This window comes from Neodiprion virginianus, chromosome 2, assembly GCF_021901495.1.
Source record: "Neodiprion virginianus isolate iyNeoVirg1 chromosome 2, iyNeoVirg1.1, whole genome shotgun sequence".
In the NCBI taxonomy this organism is placed as follows: domain Eukaryota; kingdom Metazoa; phylum Arthropoda; class Insecta; order Hymenoptera; family Diprionidae; genus Neodiprion; species Neodiprion virginianus.
In genome coordinates, this window is record NC_060878.1 from 8371066 (window position 1) to 8397102 (window position 26037).

The 26037-nt window shown below is 38.8% G+C and overlaps 1 protein-coding gene and 1 long non-coding RNA gene across 13 annotated transcripts in view; one reads left to right on the forward strand and one right to left on the reverse strand.

The window, feature by feature from the left end:
• Positions 1-26037, forward strand: part of LOC124298622 (uncharacterized) — a 69060-nt gene that overhangs the window by 33793 nt on the left and 9230 nt on the right. The window contains exons 2-3 of one of the 2 annotated variants that reach the window (XR_006906850.1): positions 12758-13043; positions 13278-13535. This is a non-coding gene — a long non-coding RNA (uncharacterized LOC124298622). Of the gene's footprint in view, positions 1-12757; positions 13044-13277; positions 13536-26037 lie in introns of those variants that run through there. The other variant, XR_006906849.1, reaches the window with a different exon arrangement.
• The window catches only part of LOC124298619 (G protein-activated inward rectifier potassium channel 4-like), a 54516-nt gene that overhangs the window by 19328 nt on the left and 9151 nt on the right, over positions 1-26037 (reverse strand). For 4 of the 11 annotated variants that reach the window (XM_046750842.1, XM_046750838.1, XM_046750841.1 and 1 more), the window contains 9 exons: positions 23806-25575; positions 16462-16576; positions 15487-15725; positions 14915-15188; positions 14399-14591; positions 13839-14060; positions 12792-13036; positions 12032-12360; positions 11623-11958 (listed from right to left, as the gene is read on the reverse strand). In XM_046750842.1, the coding sequence (XP_046606798.1) occupies positions 11625-11958; positions 12032-12360; positions 12792-13036; positions 13839-14060; positions 14399-14591; positions 14915-15188; positions 15487-15725; positions 16462-16576; positions 23806-23960 (2106 nt within the window). In that variant the 5' untranslated portion in view covers positions 23961-25575 and the 3' untranslated portion in view covers positions 11623-11624. Of the gene's footprint in view, positions 1-11622; positions 11959-12031; positions 12361-12791; positions 13037-13838; positions 14061-14398; positions 14592-14914; positions 15189-15486; positions 15726-16461; positions 16598-23805; positions 25576-25769; positions 25920-26037 lie in introns of those variants that run through there. The other 7 variants (XM_046750833.1, XM_046750835.1, XM_046750836.1 and 4 more) reach the window with 4 other exon arrangements.

The following is a 26037-nucleotide window of genomic DNA, read 5'->3' on the forward strand; positions in this document are numbered from 1 at the left end:
ATATGTAATACAACGTTAACTATACGATCATATATACATATACACCATAAAGTACAACAACAACGACGACAACAATCAGTCTTTACGACGAGCGCAATTTATCGGCGGCGAGTCGACCGATTAACGGTTAGATTTTCTCGTTATATACACATATACGTATATATTATACGTATATATATACACACACACACATATATATATCGTACACCGACGTTGCACAAAACCGGTCTTTCCTCGATCCTCGCGTTTAAATATAGATGAAGATTCCTTAGGGGTTTAATATATCGGCACAAATGCACGCGAGCCTCCGATGATTTCAAACTTGTAGTAGGCAGAACGCACTTACGTTGGCAGGTATCGTAAAACCGTGATGCAGCAGAGTGATATCATAGCTAGGAATTACAGCTGTGCGGTGTTTTCTATGAACGTGATCCCCCGTGTAAACAAAAAAAAAAGAGAAGAAAAAAAAAATTTCATAAAAATATGTGATACGTCAACAAGTGATAAAGTCACCGTAACTCATTCACTGTAAAAAAATTTTCTTCCTCTTCTCCTTCCTCTTCTCGAATCATATTTCTTCACTGTATATTTTTGAATTTCAAACATGGTACATATCGCACTTTTCTAATCTGTAGAACGGATAGCGTTGAACGTCCAACGATTCGCTAGTTGATTAATTAATCGATCGATTGATCGATTAACCGTCTATACGATCATATGCCCGTACACGTGCGGTACAATGTTTTCGATTATTTCCATCGAACGTTGCATCCGAATAATAGTAAACGGAGTTGTCGTTCCGATTGTGTTTTTTAATACGCACGTAGAACAGATTATTGTTAATATCCGTGACTTCTGTCTCCCAATCGAGTATCAAACTAGGATGCAATTCCTCCGGTTCCCTCACATGTCGTCAAACTCTTCCGGCTCTATTCCGTATATCCACGCACGTTTCCCTTGCTCGCTGTTACACGCGGGACTCGACAAACTCAACTGTGTTTCAGATTCGCGAGCTCTGCTACCCGACGACCGGGAGAGATTGTGCCAACAAATGCTATGGCATTTACCTCTTATGGCGGGGGAATTTATCGCGTATATTATATACCATGCCTATGCATATATACACATACGCGCATACGTATGTACGTGCATATCCTACGGAATAAACGACCACCGTTTCCGCTAGCCGCGTAACTCTCGGTACCCGCATACCTGTCTATGCATATGTGTACGTATATACGTATTATGTACTGTAAAAATGATTATTTAATGCACGTGTATACAAGGTACAAGACGCCGCCTCTTGTCTTATCCCGTGGGTACTGCAGGTACCTGTACTACAGGTATAATGCACCGTCGGCATGTGCTCTTATGACAGTCGTTGAATTGCCTTTTTTCTTTTTCTTTTTCATTTTTTTTTATTTGTACCGTAACGATAATTTACAATCTTGATTTTAGATTTTTAATTTTTTTTTTTTTTTTGACATATTGTAAAGGATGTCAAATAATTGTCGCGTATATGTGTGAAATGGGGGGGGGGATTTTCCGACAAATCGATTACCGGTATTCGTTTCGTAGAATTATTCTCACGTTGCGAGAAAAACGCAAAAAATATTGACAAAAAAAAAGAAACCTCAATTTCTGAAACATGTCCAAAATATCTAAAAATCGTGCAAAGTCATTCCTTACTCTTAAATTGAACGGATTAATTGTACTCTTCGATGTACATCTAGGTATACGTATACATGTGTATAAAGGATTCTTTCTATTTTTGCTAATCTTCTTTTTTGTGATTATTATATGTATATGTATAATAACTGGGATTTACGTAGAGCTGCAGACGTTATTTGGAATAATAATTATTATTATTTTGTTTACGATTCTACCGACGATGAAACTGGATATTGAAATTTGAAGAGGATAATGGATTTTAAAACTTGTTCTTACGTTTGAACGTTGAACTTTTTATCGGTGAGGCTTGATATGAAATCTGTGGGTGTAACGGAATCTTTAAGAGTAAGCGAAGCTTGTTTATATTATAAGCAGTCCGAAAGTAGGGAATTGTTGACTTGAGACAGGCTGCAATATTGCATTGATTTATAATCGCGTTTGATCGAACGAAACTTTGAATACATATTTAAATGACATTGAATTTCGGATATTCTGAGCTATATTGACGGCAACGAATTTTATATAAAGGAACAACGAAACGTGAAATAATATGTTAAAATTTAATTCCAATAGGTGAGTAATCGGCTGTGTATAGATTGACGTAGCGCGAATATATGCGTCACTCAAAAGTTTTGTTGTAAATTTCGGAAGAATGACGGTATTCTTTTCCTGAAACGAGTATAGGGAAATAGAAATAGTGAGAAAGAGAGAGAGAGAGAGGGTGAGTAAAATAGGAACAGAAACGGCGAAACCTGTACAAATTTCATGCTAACTATGTAAATAATCAACGGAAATCGTAGTGAAATTCGGATAATCGAGTATAAAATATTAGATATAAAAAAATTTCAAGCGATGAGACATCGTCCGGAATGTATAATATATTCAGAATCCTTTTTTGGTTATAGGAAATATAACGCGAATTGTACGAGTCACTCAAATGTTTTGTTTACGAAATTTTCTGAGAATGACACAGTATCCTTTCCCTGAAAGATAGAGAGAGATTGAATTGTGAATTAACAAAATGTAGAGATCAATACGCTTATTACAACTCTGCATGGAAATTCGAGTAATCGAATTAAAAAATTTTTGAAATAAAACATGTGCAAAAATTCTTCATTTATTCATCGACTTGTTCGTAATTTTATATCGTTTAATTTTACAGAAGAAAGGAAAGAAATATCCTCACTCCTTGCAAGCAAACAAACTTAGCTTGACAGTTCAACACATGTAACAAACAAAAGGGAACAACGTAATGTGTATAAAATGAAAATATAATTTAATTTCAAATAAGTTAAATAGTATTATAAATAGGGATAAAAGATGTAATATACGGGTACATAGGTGCGCTATTTCCCTAAAGTATCCTATTTTTTTTTTTTTTTATTGTCAGTACTATGAAATAGCATATTGTGTAACAAGGAGGCAAAATTCGGTCTTTTCGAGCCGTTTGCAAGTTTGCAATATGAGTGAGGTAGGTGAGCCGAAAACGAATATTGAAAACACGCGAGGCGAAAAGACCGTCGCCTATAACACGAGCATGTTACGCGTTTTTTACGAAGCACGAAATTGAGGTTAGGGTCGCGTGATGTCAGATTTGGAAGCGCATGCGCGCAGTACAGAAATGACCACTTTCAAGCATTCCGCGCAAGCGCATTCGCAGACTCATTCGGCCGTCGTAGAAACGGGTACTTTCTGCATGGAAAAACGCGTAAAACGTGCTCGCGTTAAATAAAAACTATTGAAACCCTAATCATCTCCATTTTCACAAAGTTTTCCCGTATTGAATAGCCTGAATATAGGAAAATGACGGTCAAAATGTGTATTAGAGAATAGAGATTATCGACGAGACGGTTTCTTGAAGGGTGATCAGATTATTAATAATTTATTACAGATGCTACTTTACCGATTAAAAATAATGTTTCAAATTGATTATCTGATCTGGATTTGGTTATTTAATTACATTATACGAAATTTTGTAGCTTTGGCACAAATTAAAAACTCACATCTCTTCTTCGAGTCTCTATGGGAATTTATCTGCTCGTACCCTCTTTCTCTCTCTATTTCTCGTTCCATTCTCTGCGTCTCAAATTTCCTTCTTTCTCAACATATACCCCATGAAAACCATACATCCTCAGATCGTAGAACGTGTAGCCTAGACGAGGAGGATCGTAAGAGCAATTAAAGCCCTGAATTTAATACGCGTGGAGGTTACACCTGGTGGTCATGATGACCCATATTATCCGTAAACCTAGATCACAAAGGTGCTCTGCCTGCCCTAGGCTTCTTTGTCCCTCTTCTGAGTAGGTATATTATATACCATCACCTTGGCACAAAAAAAGGCTTCGAAAAAACCAGAATAAGATGATCGCAATTCGATTTATAGCAGACGTACGTTGTATCTGTACCTGTACATGATACATCGATACGTGTACGCAAACATTCAGGTTTCGAAACACCTTCGGCCTATGAATATGCATGGTCGTTATTATGTATTTAAATCTGGTCCAAGTATCGAAAATTTTCATCTCGTATAATCGAACGTTCTCAACGGTTACCTTCGATTTCAAACTTCTTTCGTAGCTGGACCTCATGATCAGCCTGTGAGATCATTCGCTGGACGGATTGTTTTTTTTTTTTATTTTTCTCTTCTCTCTCTCTCTCTCGCTTGTGCTACCCGCGACCCCTATTTGCGAGATATATTTATACGAGTGTGTGTGTTTTCTCTACCTGTGCAACACGCCTTTGTCCGTAAATTCGTGTCTGTTATAAAGTATAGATTAGAAAGGAATGATGATGGGCCCATTCAGCGAATGCCGGCTGGCTCGCCGAGGCGGGAAACGTGCAGCAGGAGATCGGCAAGGTTATGTCAGTTTGTAATTTCAGTAATTTAATCGTAATGTCTTTTGTTTCTTTCTTTTTTCTAATTTTTTTTTACTACTATTCTTCTATTCTTTCTTCTCTGTTTCAACTTTTGAATTACTAAATGAGGGGAAATTAGCCTTGCTCAGGTATACATATATATATATATATATATATTATATGTATATATACACGTATTATATGCGGGTATAATCCACCATTTCCGGGTTTCAGTTATTGCGCGAACAATTTATTTTATACTAGCTCGTTTATAAACCTTCGAGAATTATATATATATATATATACATATATATATATACCTATAAGATGTTATAATTCAACTCACTATAGTGTATACAGTATATCTGATACGATCGTTATGCCATGCATCTCATTAGTATACAGTAATAATATTTTTACCGGTAAGAAGATGCGAGGGTTAAATTTCTTTGTAGTGTTCTTAAACGAAAAATCGTACGAAAAGAGTTGAAAATTTGTTAACACTGTAACTGGACGTGTTAATACCGATTATTATCACATGGTTCCGTATTGGGGTCAATCGTTTCATATAAAAATAGATGCATTAACTCTCGAATCGGGAGTTCCAAGTTTCAACTTGAACGTTTATTAAATACCGTGTAATTGAAACCGCGATCAGTGTATAGTGCAGAAGCGCTTAATGTTTCCCGTAAAAATAAGACAAGATTAAAACGTGATAAACGGCATTGAATACGGTTGCAATTAATTCCTGCCCACCTTCGGTGGGAAGTTGGATTTAAAAGTCATCGTTGGAATTGATTGGCGATGCGGAAACGCTGGTATATACAATATACACGATATATGTATACATCGGGCATAACAAGACATCTCGATCAAGAATTTACGTCGATGTCTCAGATTGGCTAAAAATTTTGTTATATTTTACAAAATTTTTTCAGACCTCGGGGGTGTCTGGTTTTCAAGTTTTTAAACTATACTTGAGATATGCTGAGAAAAATTTTATCAGTTACAGGTACCAGAAAAATTCAATGAAACAGGTATCGTTATAAAAACTGCTTGAATATTGTTTGAATTACGAAAAACGAGATACGCGTAAACATTTTGCGCTATTGTCGATCCTTTTTTGTGCAATTGCAACGCAAAATCAGTTCGTTCGGTTTACTCTACTTTTTTTTAGTCAAACAAGTCTTTGACGTCAAATTATCGTTGCACGAGCGTTAAATTTTCGCAACAGTTGCAAGAAAATATAGCAACAGAGATCGTAATGAGAAAGAATAGTAACGGATACTAGACTTTTCGGTAACAGCCACAAAACTAATTTTCATTTTCTACCTAGAACTATATTTATCGATTGTGGTAAAAAAAAAAAAAATGAAAATAGTTAAAGACTGAACGGTAACCGGAACTAAAAATTTCTCTCAGTGTACGCTGGGTCGAAAAGATTGTGCAAAAAATTGCGATTTCGTTTTTTGTAATGTACTTTCATAAAAATAAAAAAAAAAAAAAAAAAAAAAATAAAAAAAAAAAACCAATAACAAAAACAATCATACAGTCAATCTGAGACATCGACGTAGAAATCTTGATCGAGATGTCTCGGAATATGCCCCTCATGCAGTATAATATGTAACTGTAATGTTGAAACTCTACCGCCGGCTGATCGCGAACAGTGATCTATCCACCCACGCATGTGACACACGGCTTTACAAATTGGTATTAAGTCAAACAGCATGTCATCGCACACTGCCGATCGTTGTTACACATGCATATGTATACTATCTTGCTCTAGCTGTAGAAGAACGGCGAACTTAAAGCGTGGCATTGAGTGAGGAAGTGCGCGACTTTACGCGGGAACAGATCGGTGCTTCTTTGGCCGAAGAGGGACTTCCGCACTATCGCTAATACGGTTCTCGACCGGTTTTTTCTTTTCTTTTTTTTACTTTTGAACGGATATTTGGCAAATCGGTCGTTTCGCACTCGCGACACTCGGGGACCATCACGGCATGAGGTGGGTGAGGTACGAGAATCGCGAGAGGCAAGATGGTGGCTCGGGTTTCAACTGCCGCATTGCTCGTCGGCTCGAACACACAGAGCCAGAGAGAGAGAGAGAGAGAGAGAGAGAGAGAGAGAGAGAGAGAGAGAGAGAGAGAGAGAAAATGAGAGAGAGACCAGCTCGATGTCGCTAACGGGCACCAAGAGACGAGCGCAAAAGTGATCGTGCATACCCGACGTTATATATGACGTCAACGGCCCACACTCGAGTTCATACTATCGTATGGACGTGCATGAATATCCATCCAACCATCAAAACCATTCATCCATTCGTACCTCCTACTTCTCTCATATACGGTGACACGACAGATGCTCAGGGCCTTTTCAGATAACTAGTTATCTACCACCTACAACAATCGCTGGTGCGTTTCTGAACGTAACCGTGCTCGGTTTTTACGGTCGCATATTCTGCATCGGTAACGCGAGTCACCGTAATTTGTATTAGGCTGTTTGTCGGAAAACGAGGGAAAATCATAATGTTCGACATTTGCGAACGGCCTTGTCTCTTTACTCGCCAACGTACCTACTTATCGTTTCTCTGTTTTAAAGTCTGTTCTCCGCGTTACGCACGTCGTCCAATTGACAATTACGCTTTCGGGTTCGCTAGCGCAAAACTCGGGACGAACAACGCCGTGTGACTCATTGATATAACTTATCGACGAATCTTTCACGGTGGATCTTCGTAGTGTCGTATTCCCGCTACAATTCTCCCATGGCATCAAGAGTCTTCGCTCGTTCGTCGGGATCGATTAACGTAATCGTTTTGTACGGAAATCCTGTTTCTGTTTTGTACGGTAGTCTTTGGATCTTCGGTCACTTCGCGCTTGTGGAATTTGTGACGAAATTACAGCTTACATGCAGTGAGAAATAACGATACATGTATAATATTCTTAATTTCTGCCGACCATGACCTGGGACAATCGCGATAGAACGTATGTGGTTTTTTATCTCACGAATCTTAACGTTAAATTATGGTCTTTTTACAAAGTTGAATGCATTAAGCTGAGAGTTGATTCACCGGTTTTGGCAATCAAACGGATGTTTGAGAAAATCGCATACGAGTTGTGTGTGTTTTTTTTTTTTTTTTTGCTAAGCGTATATCCGCTGTTACACACTGATGACTCAATCGAAATATTGGTACTAGGAACTTTTGCGCAGTCATCACCCGGTGAAACAGATTAGATTTCAAGAAATCTCTAAGAAACTACTCTTCGGACGGGTTGTCAAAATCGTGCCTGTTTTGATTTTGTTTTAAAAATGATAGAGTCTTTCATAAAGAGTGGGGGGTTACGCCTTGGACAGTTTTTTGTTTTTTTTTTCAAGAAAATGAAAATACCTAGAGCAATTTGAGATTGAGGGCTTTACTACTCATAGTTTCGAGAACATTTCAGAATCTTTTCATGAAAATTTATATCGAAATGGTCGCCCCCCGGCCTTAATCGCAATGCTGAAATTGCAGCACTTTTGAACGCGTAGTTCGAGACCGAAGACTGATGAATAATTGTTATTGCGGCCGTTTATTTACGAAGAAGTTTGGATTTTACTTCGCTCGGTAGTCACGTACGAGAATATGAGAAAATCCGCCGAGTCACGATGAAGCAGTCACACCGCGTTCTGATCTTCGCATTAGCAATCTGCTTACCTGTAAGTAATATCGTTTCCAAGAATAGCTCGTAACGACGGAATGACGTTTCTTTATCGTCACCAACTTTCAGACATTATTTCTCCACGCGTTACAGACTCGCTCAAAGACCTGCAAACTTGGCGATTGTTGGTATTTTTTTTTTTTTTTTTTTACTATTCAACCAATGGCAAGTAACGGGACTACCAACAATCGGGCAGTAAAAAGGAAAGGAGAAAAAATACACGTAGGTACAATACATCGTAACACGTTGTACACAAGTTTATTTTTACCACGTACATCGTCGATACTGGCAAAAAAACAATCCACACAACGTACTTACGTACGAATTTCGACAGCAGCATTGAAAATTGCATCGCTTTCGACTATTTCTGCATACGACGTCAAACTCGTTGAGCTGTGTCGTCATTGTCGTTATTGGCGATGATACATCACCAGTGTAAATATAATTGAAATGAAATCGATTTTGATTTCTACTTCACGTCAGATGTCGAAAGCGTTTCTTTTCATTCGGATCATGAATTTTACCTTACGGTACATCGCGCACCGTACAAACGACTTTTCGTCTTTGCGTTTCATCGCACAATCTCAACTGGTTTTCAGGCAAGCATCTTATCCGAACGCACGACAAGGTCGTCCTTGATCCAGGGTATGACATACCTCAGAAAAATGTAACAGTACCTACACCGGCTTGGATTGCGTTCGTTTCCTGAATACAATGTACATAATTCGTCTTCGTCATCGTACAGGAGACGGTAGGTGTTAGTGAAACTTGTTACGCCATCTCCGTCGTCTACCGTCCTCGGTCTAATATGTTGATTACCAAATGACACGTCGCAGGCTTACGTGTGCGTTTCTACAATTGCATACCTCTACACCCACATCTCACGACGTGTGATACCACGGAAAGAGGTCCTTACAGTTTGTTAACGTCGTTCTGTCGCCGATGTATTTCGCCCGACAAATTGACGCGGTGCGTTACGTTGTTGACGATTAAAATTCTCACCTTACGCAAAATGGATGTAGGTAATCGTGTTTCGTTATACCACTGTCCAGGAGGCTGGAATGCGAAGCTTTAGTCCTTGTGTTCCTCCTCCTCGGTATCCCTTCAGCAGCGCCAACAACTGCCTTTGCAGTCTTGTATCGTTTCGGTTTTCCATCACGTATTCCATTATACGCAGTGCGTACGCATTGTAGATTCGAAGTGCCGTTGGCGTATGTTCGACCGATTTCATTCGATACGTCAATCACGATTCGGTATTCCTACCGTAACCCGTACAGGAGGTAGGTTGTTATATGCGCCACGAGCCTCCGGGTAGACGCATAAGGTTTTATTGACCCGAGTCTCGCTGCACGTTGTGTAAAAGAAGCTTATCAGAACCGACTAATTAAATCGGTTGTATGCGCCGGCATGGTTAGAAACATCCATCGTCACCGGTATATATGTAACAACAGAAAAGTCGTAGAAATTTTCCTCCCTGTCACGTATACGAATTCCTTAAACTTTTCTCGAACCATATAATTTACTCGGACAGTAAATCTTGCTGACGATCGTTATTCGGTTTGGCTGTATTTTAGCCTGACTCATCGCTTATACATACAAACGCGGATCACTGACGGTTATAAATTTTCTACGTGGTTGATAGATCGATCGATCGATCGGCGATATTAAAAATTTAAGCACTGAGTCATAAACCAAACTTTTTATCTCGAGTGAAATATTTCGCGATGACCGAATGTCTGTTATATTCGTATCTGTACCGATCTCTCTACAGGCTTGCGGTGATTCGATGTGACGCGTTATTAACTGACGTATGTATACCTATATCCGATACTGCATAAAGAGAGAGAGAGAGAGAGAGAGGATGGGAGTCAGTCATCCGTTGGCGGGCAGGATGAATTTATATAGCGGCGGGAAGTGCCCTCGTTATCACGCCAGTCAATTGTTTAATATCAGCTGCTAGTCCCCCACCTCTTGAAACCTTCGGTAGGTACGTACCTACCATGCGTTATATTATCCAGCCACTTACCAACTCGCGTACATAAAACCGACATTACACCACGCAATCCTAACTGAACGTAGGTATACGATCAGGTTTACCCCGAGTCTTTGTTACACATGTATATAATACGTAAATGTGTACGTATAACATACGTCAGCAGCTACGAACACGTGCTTCGCGGCTAATTCGCACCGTCGACAATACCGTGTAATGAAAATATGCTACTTTACGTAAACTGACGTTTCCGTTTTCTCAAGTACGCGTATATCTTTGTTAAGACTTGAAAAATTTTTAGACAAAGCTTGATTACATCACGTCAATTATGAACAAGTTACAAGGATTTACCCCAGGAATTCGTCGTTCAAGTCGACTGAAATTTACAAAAAATTAAACATAAATACTGCACATTTTACTCATCACGTAATTGAAAGCGATTAATGGGAGGGGCGAACGCTGATTGCGGTACGTTTGTATAAGAAAAAAAAAAGTAAGAAGAGAGATGAACGGAAAAGCAATATCGGCGGTTTAGTGGAAGTGGGTAAAAGACCTTCTAGGAATAGAGATGGCCCACGATGTTCCGAGAATTTATCCGGCATGCTTTAGGCACGCTTTGTATAACAGGCAAATTAACTTCCGCATGAGAGAACCGGCGTCCCAGGGATTAACTGATTGATGCCTGTTGGCAGACAGGATGCCTCTATAACACGTATTTCCACTCGTGCCGTGCACACCTTGACGCTAAGCAATCCTTTGTGTTCCAATTTACAAGATCGTACAGCAGCTCTATTATCGTTTATTATTATACGCTCGAATGACAATTTTCAATTGTTCTATTGAACAGCGGGAATCTCTGCCAACCTTTAACTGCATCGCTGCTATTCCGGATCACGTTACTGCTGCTGTACAGATATCGCTATACCTTATCTACACTTGTCAATCTTGCAATCCTAATTTCTATCTCACCGATATGTTCATTTACATTCGTTTCTTCTCTCTTACAAATCACTGCAGATTGTTTTCTCATCCATAAACCACGGTGACTATAACATGAGTTGAATCATTGGAGTACATTTTTACCGAAGTGATCCAGACCATTGGAATGGATTTGAGGATATAGATAGCTGACGATCATCGCTCGGTCGTCAAATTAGGTACCAAAATTTTTAAGGTACCTGTAACCATGATTACACAGTACAAAACATAGTGTATTCGTATGGATTCGAGCACGTATATCAATGTGTGGATTAACAGCAGTGTAAAGTGGACAAAGGTTTTTAGTAACGCACCGTCTTTCAGTAACTGCACGGTTGATTGATACTCTGCGTGATAAACGATGAAACAGGTACCCATTGACTTTGTGCCAGAGATCGCAATACGACTTTAAGAATAATCACTCACCTCTACACTTGTTCCTCTGGGCCGATGTGCTGTGATTGAAGACTGTTGATCTTCTTGTTGGTCTCCGGAGTCTTTTGATGAGGGACCGGGGGTGGCGATATCCTGATAACTGTTTCTTCGGGCAGCCGTTGGTTTTCCCGCGATTCCACGCGGCTGTGTTCGGGACTGATCCTTATCGGTTCACCCTCGTTCAGTACGAAGCTGGTCTTCTTCGGAATACCGTGGTGATGTTCCTGTTTGGTTTTGTTACCGTCACTCAAACTCGTTTTCCTCGGCAGAGCCCTCGAGTCGCTCGGCTCGTGCGTCCGTTCGGGCGAATCGTGGAATCGCGTGTGTCTGAAAGCACGACGATGAGAAACGTCAGTAAGGTTCTCGTCTTACGATGAAAAAATAAAACTCCCTCCAGTACCTCGAATCTATCGTCGATCGAGACGGCGACTTTTTCATGGCACTCGGGTGGCTCTGGCTTTCGAAGATCGGTTTTGACACCGATCTTCTCATCCCGTCTCCCGTTCCTCTGGCGTCATATTTCCTGGAGTCCTGGATTGCGGGCCTGGATCCTTCCCTCTGTATCTTCCGGTCCTCCTTGGCCGGTATACTGCATTTACGGTTTTTCCTCAAGCACGCATTTATGTCCTCGAGTACTCTGTTGTAGTCCTGCTGGTTCTTCAGGTCTTCGACGGTGTAGCTCGACGAACTGAAGCTAGCGTTTCTCCGCAGGTCTTCCGGATCCGTGAACTGCGGAACAGACTCGAATGAAGTTTTCATCGAATGAAGTATACTGAGAGAAATTTTTTAGTTCCGGTTACCGCTCAGTCTTTAACTATTTTCATTTTTTTACCACAATCGAAAAATATAGTTCTAGCTAGAAAATGAAAATTAGTTTTGTACCTGTTCCCAAAATGTCTAGTATCCGTTACTATTCTTTCCCATTACGATCCCTGTTGCTATATTTTCTTGCAACTGTTGCGAAAATTTAATGCTTGTACCAAATACCAAAATGGATCGACAATAGCGCAAAATGGTTAGGCGTACCTCGTTTTTCGTAATTTCAACAATTTTCAAACCGTTTTCTTTAACGATACCTGTTTTACTGAATTTTTATAGTTACTGTAACAAATGAAATTTTTCTCAGTGTAGAGAAAGAACAGATCTTCACTCCCGCTCACCTCGTCCTGGGTGTAAAAACTAGCCAATCTCTGATTCCGCTGCATAATTGGGTCGTAGTCGATGCTACCACAGGGGGGAGAATCGTCAGGACCAGTCACCGTAACTGGAATGGGCGTAGGCGGTGTTGGCGGTATTTGCATCTGCAGACCACCCGTGGAAGATGCCAAACTCGATCCAGAACTGGTGGCCAAAGAGCTGCTCGAGTCGTCTCTGATTCCTGAGAAGATTCCCGAACTTGCCCGCTCTGAAAGGTAAGCGATTGTCTTAAAAATATAGCGTCACATTTCAAGTGAGACCATCCCGTAAGTTGTTGATTCACACGAGTGGAATTGGAGCATTGGAAACGTTTCAACGGTTTGACAAGAACAAGCGGAATTCTAACCGCACCGTGGTCTTCATACGCCAAATCGTTAATATTTCAATTAGATACAACAATTACTCATACAAGCTCAAGTAAAACGGACATATTCTTTTTACGATTGCAGACGCTTAATTTTTACCGATTGATACGGTAATATCATCTCGGCACTTGACGTCGACCTCGTCCAGTCGCGTGCCATTACTACAGTTCAGTGTGTCACCACAGATTCAATTAAACCAAGTGGATCTCAATTGGGGTTAATTAAATTTTCTCCGCTCGTTTTGTCACGCCTAGACAATACTGTAATTAACTCCTACCATTCTAATTACTCCAAGTTTCTTTATCAGGCACGATAAATGCCCAATGACCAATTAATCCCGGAAAATTTTTATTTTATCAACGAATTCGTGACGAACTATTTACTCATATTAGGTATCGACAGGAAAAATGATTCAACCGATTTGGCCAAAAATTGTATGAAAGTCATTTTGAAAAACTCACGGAGAACCAAACGGATGTTTTGAGATGACCAACAAGTGTATCTTCTCAGGGCAAAAATTACTCGAATATTAATTTTTTTAGTCACGTTTACTCGGACGTAGGTCCGGTTGCCCGCAGGCAGGCGTCTGGCGCATTGAACGTTGGACTTGAACGAAGTGAAAACTTGACGATAGGTGTCCATTACCATCTTTGGTGCGGTGAAGCGCTCTGAGTTGATCCAGTTGTGCAGCTGAGCACAAGGGTGTGTCAACCTCGTAGGTGTTGTTGAAAAGCGTGTAATTCACCTCGTACTCGCTGCTTTCTTTTCTGAATGTTATTATGTGCTCGAAGCGATGCCCCCAAAGTATTTCCGATGGTAAATACGAGCTTCTCGCCTGCGTTGTCATCCCGGTTGATTCGATGACACCTTAAACGGAGGAGAAATGAGATAGAAAGTTGGGCAATGTTGTTTTATTCAAATACGTGGGTAGTATAGTAATGTTCGTTAATGGTTTCCAACGACTTTTTTTTTTTTTTTTTTTTTTTTTTTTTATCAAAACTGGAACGAGTTTCCTTTCTAAGCAAATTTTATGTCACAATGCAATGAGTGGCGGGAAATACAAACGATACGTCGATCACGGACAAGTAAAATTTCTATAGAACGAAAACTGGTTTCAGTTTTGAATTGCAAAAAAATAGTGAGACACTTGAAACCTTAAAGCTTGAAACCCATTAATGAACAGTTGACGCTTTTACTTTACGAACCTTCGAGTATCACTACAATTTCAAATCTTTCCTTCAGCATGTCGCTTGCCGACAGATGGTAAAGCGGCGAACGCGAGTCTATCTTGTGAACAATCGTCGTTGGCCATATGAAGAATATCTTGTCCTCTTCACCGTCGCCACCGACTTTTAATTCCGTTTGAAAAAATGGCAACAGTTCACCTTCCCGAGTAACCTGAAATATTCCTTGAGGTTACGATGAGTAGTTAATAAAAATGATAAAATGATAAAAATCTTATAAATCGTGTACGTCGTAAGTTATACAGACACGGGTATGTTCGAGGAAATTGTTCGTAGTTTGGTTAACTGCGTCGCAACGAGTTCTTCAAACTTGTTCATAAATTATAGATACCCCGATCGTGTAGCGGTAAAATAAAAAAAGAAAAAAAAAAAAAAAAAATGCAATAAATTTATTTTTATTTATTTTCATCCAAGCGACTCAGTTTAACGAGCTGATTGAAAATTTTCTCCAACAAATTGCAATGCTCTAAAACACACCTTCCGTTTTATGAGCTGAGCTCTAACGTGAGCTTCGATTATATGACTCTTCCGCATGTCGCCGACTCGGAACATCAAACAGGGCTGGGAGTCTCGTTGGCAGATAACAGCGTTTCTCGAAAATAGTAACGTCTGTGTCCTCTTCTTAGGTCGAGACAGTTTAGCGAAAACTATGCCCACCATGAAGGCTTGGATCATAACACCGGTCATCGACTGTATGCACATGACGAATATCGCTTCGGGACATTCTTCGGTCGTGTGTTTTGAACCGTATCTGAAAACGATACAGGGTAGAAAAGTCTTACGCATGTAAAGTATTTCGTTGGTTTGATTTCAGTGCTCAAGGTTCTAATTGTAAGATAAGGAGCTTGAGACTTGGTACAATAATTTAAGTGCAGACTTTTTGTAAGCTAGGAAAAAATGCCGATTCGTCAGTTTCCGCATCCCAACCGTTTGTCAAGATAACGATACCCAAAGTAACCCAAAATTGGACGTAAAAAGCCTGAAACCACCATTGATGTGACAAACTTCCACTCTTGCCTAAAATTAAGTTGTTCGACTTCAGCACCTACCCAATGGTATGCTGGGTTTCCACAGAGAACAAAAAGCAGCTTGTAAACCCGTGGATGTCATTGACGCACGGTATAAAAGTGTCGTTCGGGTTTTCCGTGTCGACGTGGTCGAGGTCTCCGTGAGTGTAGACGATTAGCCACCATACGAGGGCGAATCCGAGCCATGAGAGTAAGAAGTTCAAGGCAAATACCAAGAGAGTCCACCTCCACTGGGCGTCGACAAGCGTTGTGAAAATGTCCTGAAAGCACAATAACGATATTGATAAAAAGACCAGCAGCTGATTTTCAGTTTTTTTTTTTTTTATGAATTTGATTTTTGATGGAAAGAATTAATTGGAATTTTATCCAACTTTGACATTATTTTATTCACATTTTCAATTACATTTACAAATTTTAACAAATCGTTTTTGGCAAAAATGTCGAAGTTATGGATTGTTGTTCAACGAAGGTCGTTGTCCGATTTCGTCGTTTACGGGAAATGTGGACGTCGCGATATTTATCTGACAGTAAAATGGTTGTTTTTTTTTTTTTTTGAAACATTTTTAACAGGTTTTCCAAGAATACGAACCAACAATTGTGGCGATATCATTATTTTAAGGGTTTTTTTTTTTTTTTTTTATTGAAAAACAAGTTTCAAAAAATTGCGGAGATCGAGAAATTTTTTTCAAACACCAGTCAACACTTCAATATTTACAATTTTTTACCAGCAATGAGGTTCATATTATCAGGAAAATATGTTAATAATACCAAAAAAACAGCCATTTTGCTTTTAGATAAATATTGCTGCTTGCACATTACCCGGAAATTTGACAAAAATTGAAAAGATTTTTAAATGTAATTCAAAATATCAATAAAATAATGTCGAAGTTGGATAAAATTCGAATTAATTCTTCTGACTAAAAAAAAAAAAAAAAAAAAAATTGTAAAAAAAGGCTGAAAGTCAGCCTCCAGCTTAAATTCGCTTTACACACAAACCTGCAAATATCTTCTTCGACGTTTCGCTACGTTCCCCTGGATAACGTTACAGTCACCGTGTTTGAATACGACTCTTTTTCGCACTCTTCTTGTGCTGAATCTGGTCTGCCGATACCTATCGAGGAAACGATAAAATCTGTAATGAATTATTGGCTAGTTGGTAAAGCGACACCGTTGCTACACGTCTATGAATTAGTCGGTTGTAATTACGGACCCGCGTCACGCACGAATGATGCAAGTCGCACTTTTTTCATGTTTATCCATGTCAAAATACTCGACGCCTCACACATCGCTGAATGAATAAAAGAACTCGTATATAAGTATGCTTGGTCGATAATTAGCACCGCTAATTCTTCTCTTTTATCTTCTATCCTTGAATTTTGTAATCCCAACGATATTCAAACATTTTTTTTTCAACGATACCTCTTTTACTAAATTTCGCTAGTTACTGTTACAAATGAAATTTTACTCAGTGTATATAGGAAACGTTTGAGAAAGGTTCGAGTAAATTGTAAATCGAACTTGGTAACGAAAGAAGGAAATTACTCGAGCTTATTCGTTACGATCGACTGATGGGAGTATAAACGAGCTTTCCAGGTTGTCGGATCGTTCCAAGCCGGTTTTGATTATTATTTTTTGACCCTAGGTCAGTGCCGCTGGTGTCTGCAATCTATAAATATTTGAATAGGCTTTCGCTCATTTATACTCCACTTCTTAATCGTGTATACATTATGCGCTTCGACGAGTATAACGACGCGTGTACCGTGTGTACGTAATATAACACAACGAGCGGTATACGTAAATATCATTTGTGAGAATAAATTATCATCGTATTGTTGGCATAAATACGACAGATTCAAATGCGAGCAAGGAGATAAAATTACGAAAATTGAAAGCGAATTCGCGAACCAATTATACAACGCGATATGGTCTCCGCCATTAAAATTAGCCATCAGACGGCGGTGGATTCATTGCGCAATCGGTCAAGCTGGTCAACCAGAAATGGGTTGACGACCAGACGACAGGTGGATAGTCGTGTTATACCATGGTTGAATAAATGTCTGTTGGATATAAAAATATCCCAAGCATCGTAAGACAACGCGTCTCAAGGTGGGTATAATAAAACTAAAAATAATATTCCTGTGTCTGTGAATTGCGAATTTGATTTATTCTTTGTGTTGTAACGCGTAACCCTGTCTCTCTTTTTCTTTTTACGACTAGTCTCTGTTATTTCGTTACTCTCATCCGGCGCTAAGTGAACCATTTGTCGAATCGTTTGCGCGGTTCGTTGTCATATCGCAGCTAATTTCATCCAACATTTCCGTATTTCAGAAATAGTTTCACTTATACATATATACGTAAAACTGTTATTATACGCGTAGGTATATGTTTAAAAATGTATATGCATAAAACGTTTTCGTCGCTCAAAACCGTGCCAAAATGCACCAAGGTTTGTCTCAGACTGCGGAGATCGTCTCGTCGCGTTTTGTCTCTGAAGAACTTTGGGTATAACCGCGCCCTTGAAACTTTAATAATATATCCGAACCCACGTGAATCCGACAGGCGTGCCTGCTTGTGCAAAACCCATTACCGTGTTAATGGTATACCGATGAATACTCTGGAACAGTACAAACTGTTGAACAGATTTGAAGAGTCATGAAAATGTGTTAAAAAATGTCATCTCGACGAAGGTCAAATTATCACCGATTAATGAATCGAACAATTTGCGGTGCGATTGATTACGATAAAATATTTGGAAATCAAACACGGCCAGTTCTTTTTCTCCAAGTGCACAAGTAATATTGCGAACGTATTTTTGCTAGGCGGACGTGAGGTTTGCGATAATTTTGTTTAACGGGTCGTGCTGAGTGCTCGAAATCGAATTTAACGCACGTAGGTATAAGTATTCCATAACATTTCAGCTTTTTCGGTCCCTGGGTGGTGAAGGTTGACAGAAATGGGGTATAAAAACAAACGCCATGCGTATGTGTGAGAACATTTTTTACATCAAAGATTTTCCACACGGTATTTAACGTCGATCAATGTTATAGGATCGATTAGTTTTCAACGGATCAAAAATTATTAGCTACATGGCCATCGGTGAACGAATTCTCGCTGCTTTGGCGAGACGTCTATCTCTCTGTGTCCTTGTTTTTGCTGTGACACAGATCCGCAAAAAAATCCACCTTTAAAAAATAATAATAATAATAATAATAATAATAATCATAATAATATATCCATTATAGATATGAAGGTTTTAATGTGCCGAATTTACATCTGCTTTCCATTTTTATTGTGTCACGTGTGTATTACGTGATGCGATTTTCTTTTTTTTTTTTAACGCACAAAATTCGGAATTTTACACTACTTTAATCTATTTAAATAGTAAATCAAGGACATATTGCACGTGAAAAGACGATACGATGGAAAATGGTCAGAAGTAATGATTGCAGATTTTTGTCGGTCGATTCGCCGGGAAACTTGAATCGATGATACGAAAAAAGAAAGCAATCTACAAAATAACTAGAATTATACTAGTAGATAGATTTTCTGACGATTTTAATGCTTAAACTTTTTAACTCTGTAACATTTTTCCTTTTCGTAAATATTGTTGCGGTCAATTAATGTTTGATTATAATTTATAAGTAGAAATAACGTTTAGTTGCAAAAGAAAAACATTACATGAACACTACACGTGGTACATTATATTTCTTATAACTATATTTCGATTCAATGTAGCATCAAATCTATTATAATTACACGTAATAATAAGAAGTAGTACAAAAAAAAAGGTTTCTTTTTTTTCGGACCAGTGTAATCACTGTAGGAGAAAAAGAGGAAGATGAAAAAATACGCTTGACGGGTGATGCAAAAACTTTTCTGTCTCGATCGTGGCAAATTCGGAACGATGCCCGCGTCGTGTTTTTTCTCAACCGACACACGTATGTACACGTCTCACGTCCTTCTCTCTTTTCTGCTTCTGAACGATCCCAGCTGCCATCACGCTGCCACCAGAGTCCAAGCTTTAACCGCAACTTCAAATTAGAATCCAGATACACAAACGGACGGAATAAAGCGGGAAAACAAACAGACGCAAAAAGTGAAGGCCAAAAAGCGACGTTTCGAAATCTCCGAAAATTAATCACCGAAAATTACCAATCATTCCAATTCCCGACTCTTGATCCAGATCGTCAAGCCGATTTATCATCGACTCGGTTCTTCGTCCGTGATCATCAAGATTGTCAAAATTTCAAAGAGTTTCCGAGTATCTGTAATTTCCGCGACAACGATCGTTGTACTGTTGGGAACGAAAATACGTTGCTGTGACATCTGGTGGCAAAATAATGCGTTACTCCGAGTGTGGGCCATATTTAATTTTAAAAGATCTTTTTTATCCAATTTTCTGCGGTATATCGATTCCTTGCGAAATGAGCGAAGCTTCACAGCTTGCGCGGACTTTTCCGTACTTTCGTACTCGCGTAATTGACCTAAAACACTTTGCTTATAGCTTGTCGGTTCTCGCCGCCATATTGCGTAGCCACACCCGCCATTTTCGTGCCCAATTGTCATCCGAAGAATCCAAGCATTTCGGGCTTCAGAATATTTCATGTCTAATCGATGATTGATGGGCAGAAATTGAATAATCTTCTACTAATCTCAATTAATTCCGGTGAACGATAAGACGAGTTTTGGAAACAGTTTGATAAGAAAAGAGTCTGCGTTCCCGTCCATTTTGTTAGGCAAAAAATTGAAGTCGAACAGTTGCAAAACTATCGATCAATCGATGTCGGATCATTCGGTGCTCTCGGTTTTCGCTAAGTTTACAAAGAGAATTTTATCTTGTCAGTATAGTATAAGCTATAAGGGTACTGTAAGCGGTTCGCAGTGTACACAAGTCTATTTTAACCCTTGGTTTGTCAAGACGTTCACTACCGGTGTGGTTTCCATGACGTTTTTTAGCAAGGACGCGAAAAAAGAACATTCTGGACTCTGCAGTCGGTTGCATGGGTGCAATACGAAAGGGGGCGGGCTTGAAATTTCGAATTTAAAAAGCTCCGAAAATTCCGAATTCCGAGGTCTTTGGTGTGGAAAATTGAAGTAAAGAAATCAAACTTTGACGAAACATGAAAGTTTCGAACGGTCCGAAATCCTGAAAATTCTGAAAGTGTGAAAACAAGAAAATTTGAAAATCTGAAACACTGAAATTTCGAATGATCGAAGATCTTCAGTTCCACGAATATGTTTCTTCGCGTTGGATCTTCGATATTTCCATGTTAGTAATCCTGGTAACTCTGACTGTCGATTTTTTTCATATGCGACCGAGATGACGTTTCGAAAAGCTATCAGGCAACGACGGCAATTCTGTTGACGCGGTTTCCGCGCGGAGAATAAACGCCACATGCATATCAGCTCCACAAACAGCTCCGGCACACGAGCGTGATATATTATTAAATCGTGTGTCGGCACCGACATCACTGTTCCGCGTATATTACCAAAATTATATTTAAGCATCAACTGCATGGTTCAGCATGCGCGCTCGTTTCCCGGGATCGCAAAACTCCAACACGTCGGCATCACGCTTGAGAGAGACGTTCGACCCTGAAACACTAATCCATACGAAATACCGCCACACGTTTCCAACCAATCCCTGCCGGAAGTCGCAGGACCGATTTAGTTTCTGGTGCAATTTCCGTCGCGGCTCTTTCGCCGTTTGGAAAAGCTCAAAACCAAAGCGACGAAGTCACCCTGACTTTGAGGTGGACCCCGAACGTTGCTACCCTGACACTGTCAGCCCGAACAGAGAAAGCCAACGGAAATAAAAACTTGAGAAACTAATTTTCATTTGAGCGGTAACCGGAACTAAAAAGTTGTTTTTAATTGCAATTAATGTGCGTGACGAATACGCTGCCTCGAGAGGTGCGATACAGAACCGAAGGATATAAATTATGAGCTACCGTTAAAAATATAACTGTTGTAAGTTTCTCTCTGGCTTATAATCGTCGCAATCGTGTACTTTGTACGTACATCTAGACGCTTCGGACCTATTGAGGAGAAGCTTTGAAAATAACGTTATTTGCTGGAAGAGACTTGTAAACAATTTACTCTTTGACGGTAGTGTGGATAATTATAGATCAAGAGAGGTTATATATCTTGGGACAAGGCTACTTGACTGCATGCTGCCGCTGTATAATTCGCTTTTAGATTTGCCGAGCCGCGTGTATAATAGATATGCTTAAAGTTGGAAAAATTACGCGCGATGTCGCGTGCAGCGTGATATTAAAAAGAAGAATAAGAAGGAAAGAAACAAGTTTAACGCGATGGTGACTGCAAAAGTTATTTCCCGATGAATAAAAATACCAAGTATCAGCGTTTGTCGCAAGACTTTGATTCACGCGTATAAAGCTTTCGAAGAGAATCGTAAAAATTGTCGTTTCTTTTATACTTTGATTCATTTTTGGATTGTATTGGTCAATGAAATAATTGTTTTTTGTTTTTTCAATTTTACAGATTTTGCAGATTTTAAATACGTCTGTATAACCTCAGCTTTCGTTCTCTTACTTTTTTTCTCGTTATAGCCAAGAGTTTAAAGGCGGCAAAAAACGGTTATAGCCTATCATTAACGTTTCATCTTTGGCTATTTTCAAGTCCCTGAACTCGCGGGTGAAAATATTTGAAAAGAAGCGTAGAGAAAAAAAGAGAGAGAGAGAGAGAGAGAAAGGTAAAGATAATTTCGGCGTGTTATGACTTTAATGATTCGTGATGAGGATCTTTGCACACGTGCAGTTTTTACGATCGTTTAAACTTTAACGAAGTATAATCTTGTGTACACAGAGGAAGTCGTTGGCGAAAGTCAACGGTCTCGAGGAGGATGAACACGTATACGTACGTATACTTGGATATTTTATACGTTTACATGCAGCAAGACTTCCGTTTCTCGACGATAAAATAATTGAAGTTAGTTTGCGAAAATCTTCTTAGCTCCAGACAGGCCTAGATTATTCTATCTGCTTGCCGGGCAATTATCGTAATAACTAAATTACAATCCCCCCAGAAAGAGAGGCTCCTGACTTGGAAATTGTGAAATTGGCGATTTCTTTTGCCGACAAAATAATTGCACAGTTAGTTATTAAAATAATGCGATCGCACGTTACAATATTAATATTAATATTAACACGTGAACGTGATTTTCTCACGAGGCTGAAGTTACCCTGAGAGAAATTTTTATTTCCGGTTACCGCTCAGTCCTTGACTATTTTAGTTTTTTACCACAATCGAAAAATATTGTTCCAGGTAGAAAGTGAAAATTAGTTTTCTAGCTGTTGCCGGAAAGTCTAGTATCCGTTACTATTCTTTCTCGTTACGATCACTGTTGCTATATTTTCTTGCAACTGTTGCCAAAATTTAATGCTCGTGCAAGAATAAATTGACGTTGAAGCCTTGTTTAACTAAAAAAGTAGAGTTTGCCGAAGAAACTGGTTTTGCGTTGCGATTACCAAAAAAGGATCGACAATCGCGCAAAATGGTTGCGCGTACCTCGTTTTTTTTTATTCCAACAATTTTTTTAACGATACCTGTTTTACTGAATTTTTATAGTTACTGTAACAAATAACATTTTTCTCAGTGTAGTAACGTTAGTATCTTAACGATTCGTGTTTCGGAAAACTTCTCATTTCGTAATTTTAAAAATCTCTGAACAGCAGTATATTATAATAAGGAAAAAGTAATTGATATTTTGAAAACTCGACCGCTTCAAAGTCATTACAAAATTGGAAAACAGTGATTATTTTTGTCCCCAATGTTTCGTCACACTCACGTTACTAGCTTCGGTAATTCATATTTTCTAAAAATATACAATTTTGACGAAAATTACAAATTCACATCGTACGCCGCTTCGGTTCACGACTTGGCTGCAGATGCATAAATCAGAAATATGTATACGAACGGCATAATTTCACGGATGTCGAATTAGTGCCGATCGCATTATGCGTAAATTTATACAATCTCGGTCTGCAGGCGTGGGTGTCTAAACTTCCATCCGTTTGTCCGTTGTACGACTTGATTAGAAAGATACGAAGCCTTCTTTGTTTCTCTATATGATTTTTACTTTCCGTTATTTCATGATAAATAATTTTAAAAAAGGAGTAAAAAACAAATCCGATGATTTGACAAAAATAAAAAAATCTACCGGCAAGCCTGATTGAAATGTGAAAATTCAGACTTGAGAATAACATTGTAAAACAGAGAGAGACGTAAAAAATGAAACAAACACGCGACTCCGTGTCACGGTGAAATTGACTAATTTATTACGGGAATCGCCTGTTGCTTGGCGTGCGTTAATCATACTTGAGGAATTCATCGCGCCACGCAGCTTCGCCGGACGATGTGGCTTTGAAGACGAGCATCGATACTTGGGAAATCGCTCTGCGAAGACCCGACAAGGCGATGTTATCGCCTAGATGAGTTCGGGTGCCCATGGGGATTGCAGGTTCGTCCGCCATGTCGGAAAGTTTATTACAAACAACACCAAAAACTCTTTTCAAACTATCAAATTTTCAATCTTTCAATATTATCTTGTATATTAATTTTTTTCAAATTATATCCGCTGCTCCTTCTTTCCTTCCTCGAATATTATCATTCGACAAAATATATTTTTTTTTTTTTTGCACAGATAGGTCGTATTTATTACATGTATAATATCACACATCACTTTTACGACGTTACAAAGGTTTGCGGTTTTTTTTTTTTTTAATTTTATTTTTTATCAAAAAAATTTTTTTTCATCACTTCTGCGCTCACGTCTTAATCAACTGTTTACGGGTTCAAGAAGAATCGTGACTCTTTTTACTCCCGGGTTTTTTTCCTCGGATCCTATGCGTACGGATCGTAGAATTTTTTTTTTTTTTTTTGCGGGGTGGGGGCGGGGCGATCTCACACGGGCGATTTTGATTTTGCGGATCGAGCCTCTGGCCCGAAGGCCTTAAAGCTAGCACAAACTTGAGACAGGAATTGGTAATGGCGGTCGCGTTTGCTGGCTAAATTTAGCATCCCTGAAACTCGTTGCAAGATGGCTGTTTGTCCGTATCATCGTTGAATAACGATAATATCGAGTCCTAGTAATCAACCCTCTCGCCGTCTCTCCACGTTCTTCGGTTATTCATCTCCGTTATCCTTCTCTCCTTCTACTCTCTACATTCGCACCGTGATTATTACTTTACACTCAACCGTTATACAATATTCGTCGCACAATATTTATTATCTTCACTCTTATTATACACGCGTATTATCCGTCGTAGGTATTATTGTCACCATCATCATCATTATTATTATTATTATTATTATTATTAATATATTATATTGTTGTTGTTATAACCAGATGTCACAGCGTGTCCAAAGCCATAGAAAAATCCACACCAAACGCTTGCACCACATTCGTTGGCACTCGATGTCAATTACAATCTGCAGTTAAATTTTTTTTTTACACAACATCGAACATTTTATCACAAGGGGTTACTCAAAATTTTGCATCGTTTATCCACTGCTCCGATAACAATATCACTGTTATTGTTATTCTTGTTGTTGTCGCGATCAGTTTATTAATGGTGTAAGAAAAAGAAAAACGAGTAAATAACCAGTCTCGTTAATATTTTAAAAACAATTATTTCCCCTCGTCACTTTTACGCCGCACTGCAACGCACCGCACTACACTGCACTGCGCTGCGGAATCTCCAATTTTCTTTCTCTCTTTTTTTTCTTGCGTTTTTACTCGACACGCATCACGACACGTGGCTGAATCAAAGCCGCGATTGCGCGTAAGACGCGATTGTCGTGCGATTTTTGTTCACCGCGAAATATGATCAAAGTTTCGATGTTTGGTTGTTGTTGTTGTTTTTTTTTTTTTTTCTCTTTTTCTTTACTCTTTTCTTTCACTTCTCGACGTAACGAGTCAACCGCGTTGCAATTCAGTCACGTTACGATTTAGTTCTCTCGAAATATCTTTGTACGAACGTTCGATCGGTTTTTTCTTCATTTTTTGCTTTATCGACCTTTTTTTTTTTTTTTTTTTTTTTTTTTAATCCCCCACGATTTGTTATTTCGTTATCTTTTCACCTATAACTTCACAAACGTACGACGGTTTATTATTTCTTTATACCGCGTGGATACGCGGTCAAGTTATACACACACATACATATACATATATACATATATATATATATATATATATATATATATAATGTACATTTGAATTTGACGCTCGGTCGTAATGTAAATTTTTCAAGCATTGCAAAAAAAACTGTATTGAAACGAACGTCTGAAACCGAGATCGTATCTACCAGACGAAAACTACGACGACAACGACGACGATTCCCCGAGTATATTTATAAATAAACCTAGACTTTGCGTAAGATTTACGGAAATACGGCGCGTAGTTCTCACACGTACATATATGTGTATAAAAATATTATATCTTTACGTATACGAATGTGCACAGATATACATATACATATATTATATATATGTATATAATATATATATATAATATATACATATATATATATATATAATATATATATATAA